The sequence below is a fragment of the Cebus imitator genome, unplaced genomic scaffold (genome assembly GCF_001604975.1).
Source record: "Cebus imitator isolate Cc_AM_T3 unplaced genomic scaffold, Cebus_imitator-1.0 Scaffold741, whole genome shotgun sequence".
Classification (NCBI taxonomy): Eukaryota; Metazoa; Chordata; class Mammalia; order Primates; family Cebidae; genus Cebus; species Cebus imitator.
Window position 1 is genome coordinate 65,689 of NW_016108056.1, and position 4,521 is coordinate 70,209.

Genomic DNA, 4,521 nt, shown 5'->3' on the forward strand with positions numbered 1-4,521 from the left:
TTTTAGTAGAGACAGGGTTTCACCATGTCGCCCATGCTGGTCTTGAACTCCTGACCTCAGGTGATCTGCCTGTCTCCTAAAGTGCTGGGATTATAGGTGTGAGCCACTGTGCCCAGCCTTGAGTACATTATTTTAAAATGGAGACATTTCATATAAAAATTTGGATTTCTGTCCGGGTGTGGTGGCTCATACCTGTAATCCCAGCACTTTGGGAGGCTGAGTCAGGTGGATCATGAGGTCAGGAGTTCGAGATCAGACTGGCCAAGATGGTGAAATGCCTATCTCACCTTAAAAATATAAAAATTAGCCGGGCATGGTAATGGGTACCTGTAATCCCAGCTACTCAGGAGGCTGAGGCAGGAGAATCGCTAGAACCTGGTAGGTGGAGGTTGCAGTGAGCCAAGATCATGCCACTGCACTCTAGCCTGGGCAACAGAGCAAGATTCCATCTCAAAAAAAAAAAAAAAAATTTGTACAAGTGCGTCATGAATATCTTCTCCCCCGCAAAAAAAATTGAATTTCTGATTTCCCTTAAAAATTTAGAAATTTTGGTCACACTAGATACACATTTCTGTATGACAAGGACTAGTGAAACTGAAAGCTGCTGTCCCTTTAAGTGGGACATGTGTTCGTTCTCCACTTCATGACAGCCCCCACCATTCTGCTTATTATCCTAATCTTACTTCACTCATTCACATGCCCACCTGGCCCTTGCAGGTCTTTGAGGTCTAAAACCTTGTGCCACTCTATCTGGATAGAACAGAATTTCATGTTTGGCTGGTGACTTCAGAGCATAGGAGAAGGAACCATATTTTCTTTCCATATATTTGCTTCAAATCATTCTTCTAATGATGTCCACTCATATTCTCCTCCTATTCCCTTCCTCTATCCCTCAAGAAGTCTGGAAAAGAGAATTACTATTTAGGGAATGTAAAATCACCAAAATAATTGCACACTAACAAGTGTCACCAAGCATGAGTGTTAGCTGTGTGACTAGGACATTTAGAGGCCATGTGCCTAGGCTGAAGGCTCTCTGCTCTACCGGAGAGTGTCTGCTTCCGGCCCCTAACAAACAGAACACACAGAAGGCATACCAGACATATAGGAGCGGCCATTGCAGTCTTCTATGTCCATTTTAAAGAGATTCTGCTGAAAGAAAAAATAGCTGCTATTAGAAGATAGATCTGGGAAGGGAGGAGGCTTTTCTTTAACTTCTTGAGTTATCAAGAAACCAAAAGGAGTACTTAAGCACGGTCTGATACTATCTTAAAGAAAAAAACCTTAGCCAGGCACTGTGGCTCAATGCCTGTAATCCTAGTGCTTTGGGAAGAAGGTGGGAGGATCACTTGAGCCCAGGAGTTTGAGACCAGTCTAGGCAATATAGGGAGATCCCATCTCTACAAAATATAAAAATAAATTAGCCAGGCATGGTAGCATGTGCCTGTAGTCCCAGCTATTCAGGAGGCTAAGGTGGGAGGATCACTTGAGCCGAGGTCGAGGCTACAGTGAGCTGTGATCTCACCACTGCACTCTTAAAAAAAAAAAAAAAAAATGTCCTGGTGAAAGACAATATACCCTGATTTATAAACCCCAATATTTCCTCCAATTTACAACTTCTGCTGGGCTCCCCAGCCTCTGAGGTGGAAACACTATCTTAATTCAGAGCGGTCCTGGATTTTGAGATTAGACCAGGTATGTAGATGGAGTTAAGGTGGTAGGTGACAGGTTATTCCTCAGCCCTGAGGAGGCAAAACAGCCCCTTAGAGACTCTATACCTCAGTTAAAAGATGGGTTAGTAATAAGAAGAAGCTGGGTTCAGTCATTCAAGGGATTCTGTCTTGGATGTGTGGTGTGAGGGAGGGAGACAGGAAAAGTAGAAGATGGAGGAGAGCAGCCCACTCAGGGTTCAGTGATAAGTCCTCTATTGAAAGTGTAATAAACAAATTAAACCTGTAAGTGGTAATCCCCACCCTCTCATCAATTACTCTGCAATGCTTATTTTAAAAAAGGAAGTGGGGAGAGTCTGAATTTAAAATGAAGGTTAGTCTATTTGAGGGAAGGCAAACAGTAACTGGCAGTAGAGTATTAAACAATCAGGAACTGAGAACACTTAAAAGTGATAATTTGTTGCAATGAATTATCTCTTTAGGAGCCTGTGAGAGGAGAGAAAAAAAAAATCGGATCTGGTAGAAATGTACATACACGTAAAATTGGGGGCCAGCATGGTGGCTAATGCCTGCAATCTCAGCACTTTGGGAGGCTGAGGAGGGTGGATCATTTGAAATCAGGAGTTTAAGACCAGGCTGCCCAGCATGGTGAAATCCCATCTCCACTAAAAATACAAAAATTAGCTGGGCAGTAGTGCCAAGTGCCTGTAATCCCAGGTACTTGGGAGGCTGAGGCAGGAGAATCGCTTGAGCCTGGGAGGTGGAGGTTGCGGTGGGCCGAGATCCTGCCACTGCACTCCAGTTTGGGCAGAGTGAGACCTGCCCCCCCACCTAAAAATAATTGCTTTCCCCACTCATCTGATGAAAACTAAATGCCCTGAGGTAGAAGCAAGAATCGGGCAAGGGAACTGTCTGAGCTGCTGTGGGGATTCTTGGTGTTTTTGAAGGATCTCACTGAGGTAGATGGATAAAAATTTGGTTTGCTTGTAATGCTATATTGAGAGAGGTGGAGGTGGGGGTGAGGGGGTGCAGGAAGGCACATAGAGGAAGTATCTGTTTTCCTGCCCCCTCCCCCAATTGTTGTCTGGAGTTGAGAGACTCCTTAAAAAGGCTCATGAGAAAACCTGACACATGGGCTTACCTTCACTTGACAAAACAATTCTCTCTTACATTTCGTCACAGATTTCTAGTATCAACCCTATTTCCCTAGGAAGCCAGGGTGTGGAGAAAAAAATTACCTAAGTTTATTAACGCCTCTTTTCTTGACATCCTTCCTGGGATGGACTGAACTTTGGGACTGCACCACTAGAACAAGCCACAATGAAAAGTGGTTCCTTGAAGGGTCCCTTAGGAACAATGATTAGAAGAGCCCAAGTCCATAGTAGAGAACTCACACTCTCTGGAACTAGCCACAAAACTTGAGATAGAGATCAAAAGATAAAGGAGGGCAGTCTGGTATTCAGGGGCCCTTTCATTTCCAAATCATTAGATTCATAATTGCCCTTTAGGGTTTTTCTTTTTTTTAAATTGCATCTCTGTAGAGACTGTCAAAAATTGCCAATGCCAACTATATTGCAAGTTGCCATGGTGGGGTATTGGGAAAAGTTTTCAATTAGCAATAATCGAGCCTCGGATAAATGTAATTGGCTACGATACTGCCACTGTGCAAAGCTGGGGTTTTTCAAAATGAATGCAAAGCTCAGGATAGGCAAGGTGGCTCATGCCTGTAATCCCAGCTCTTTGGGAGGCCGAGGCAGGCAGATCATGAAGTCAGGATTTTGAGACCATCCTGGCCAACATGGTGAATCCCATCTCTACTAAAAAAACAAAAAAATTAGCTGGGCATGGTGGTGCACACCTATAATCCCAGCTACTTGGGAGGCTGAGGCAGGAGAATCACTTGAACCCGGGAGGTAGAGGTTACAGTGAGCAGAGATCATGCCACTGCACCCCAGCCTGGGCAACAAAGGGAGACTCCATCTCAAAAAAAGCAAAAAGGAATGCAAAGTTCAAAGTGTCACTTGAAACCTTCCTCACACACCTCCCCATGCAGGAGAGGCAAGAGTGAGAAGGATTTTCTCGTCTTCTGTTTAGAGAAACTGAGGCTCAGAGCAGTTACTTGTCCCAGGGTTCATGGTGAGAACAAGAACAAGAACAAGAACACAAGTTGCCTGCCTCTCTGAGGTGTCCTCTTTCCATTATTCCATTAAACTTTTCAAAACCCAGGCTACTGAAGGCCTTCATAGATCTTCTTGCTTTTCCTTTTTTTTTTTTTGAGATGGAGCCTCGATCTATTGCCCAGGCTGCAGTGCAGTGACACGATTTTGACTCCTGGGTTCAAGCCATTCTCCTGCGTCAGCCTCCCAAGTAGCTGGGGCTACAGGCATGTACCACCACGCCTGGCTAATTCTTTTCCCTGGTGCTAATATCAGGTAAGGCATTTTTTCCTTTGTTATGATCCCTGTGGGAGTGGGGTCTGTTACTTAGAAGAACAAGTTGAGCTGGCTCTGAGGAAGCAATATGCTCATATTATTGTGTGTGTGTGTGTGTGTGTGTGTGTATGTGTGTCTGTTTGCGCGCGCGCGCGCGCGTGTACAGCATGCCTAATGCCTGTGCGTATGCAGGGCTAGACAAGCATTAGGTGGGCAGAACAGGTGAAGCATAGCGTTCAGCTAGCACTGGCTCAGGAAGTGTATCTCATTCTTGGACTTCTGCCCAAATGGCCCCAAAACAATTTCCAGAAGAGTCAGAAGGAGTTGTTTTCTGAGTTGGACTTTCTAACAGCAAACTGAGCTCTCCTGCTTAATTGCTCTTAACAGGTGCTCTTTGACACATCCTGGGCAAAATCATAGCT

The 4,521-nt window shown here is 44.7% G+C and overlaps 1 protein-coding gene, 1 long non-coding RNA gene and 1 other non-coding gene across 7 annotated transcripts in view; 1 reads left to right on the forward strand and 2 right to left on the reverse strand.

The window, feature by feature from the left end:
• Positions 1 to 4,521, reverse strand: part of IKZF4 (IKAROS family zinc finger 4) — a 32,713-nt gene that overhangs the window by 19,573 nt on the left and 8,619 nt on the right. For 2 of the 5 annotated variants that reach the window (XM_037735182.1, XM_037735180.1), the window contains exons 3-4: positions 1,095 to 1,149; positions 705 to 901 (exon numbers count right to left, since the gene is read on the reverse strand). Coding sequence is in view for 3 of the 5 variants with exons in the window: in XM_017519388.2 (XP_017374877.1) it covers positions 1,095 to 1,134 (40 nt within the window). In the remaining 2 variants the exon portion in view is untranslated. The remainder of the gene's footprint in view (positions 1 to 704; positions 902 to 1,094; positions 1,150 to 4,521) is intronic. The other 3 variants (XM_017519388.2, XM_017519387.2, XM_037735179.1) reach the window with 2 other exon arrangements.
• Positions 1 to 4,521, forward strand: part of LOC108296802 — a 13,525-nt gene that overhangs the window by 2,998 nt on the left and 6,006 nt on the right. The window lies entirely within an intron of this gene.
• Positions 3,200 to 3,340, reverse strand: LOC119469614. Its single transcript, XR_005198451.1, has one exon. It is a non-coding gene; the product is annotated as a U4 spliceosomal RNA (small nuclear RNA).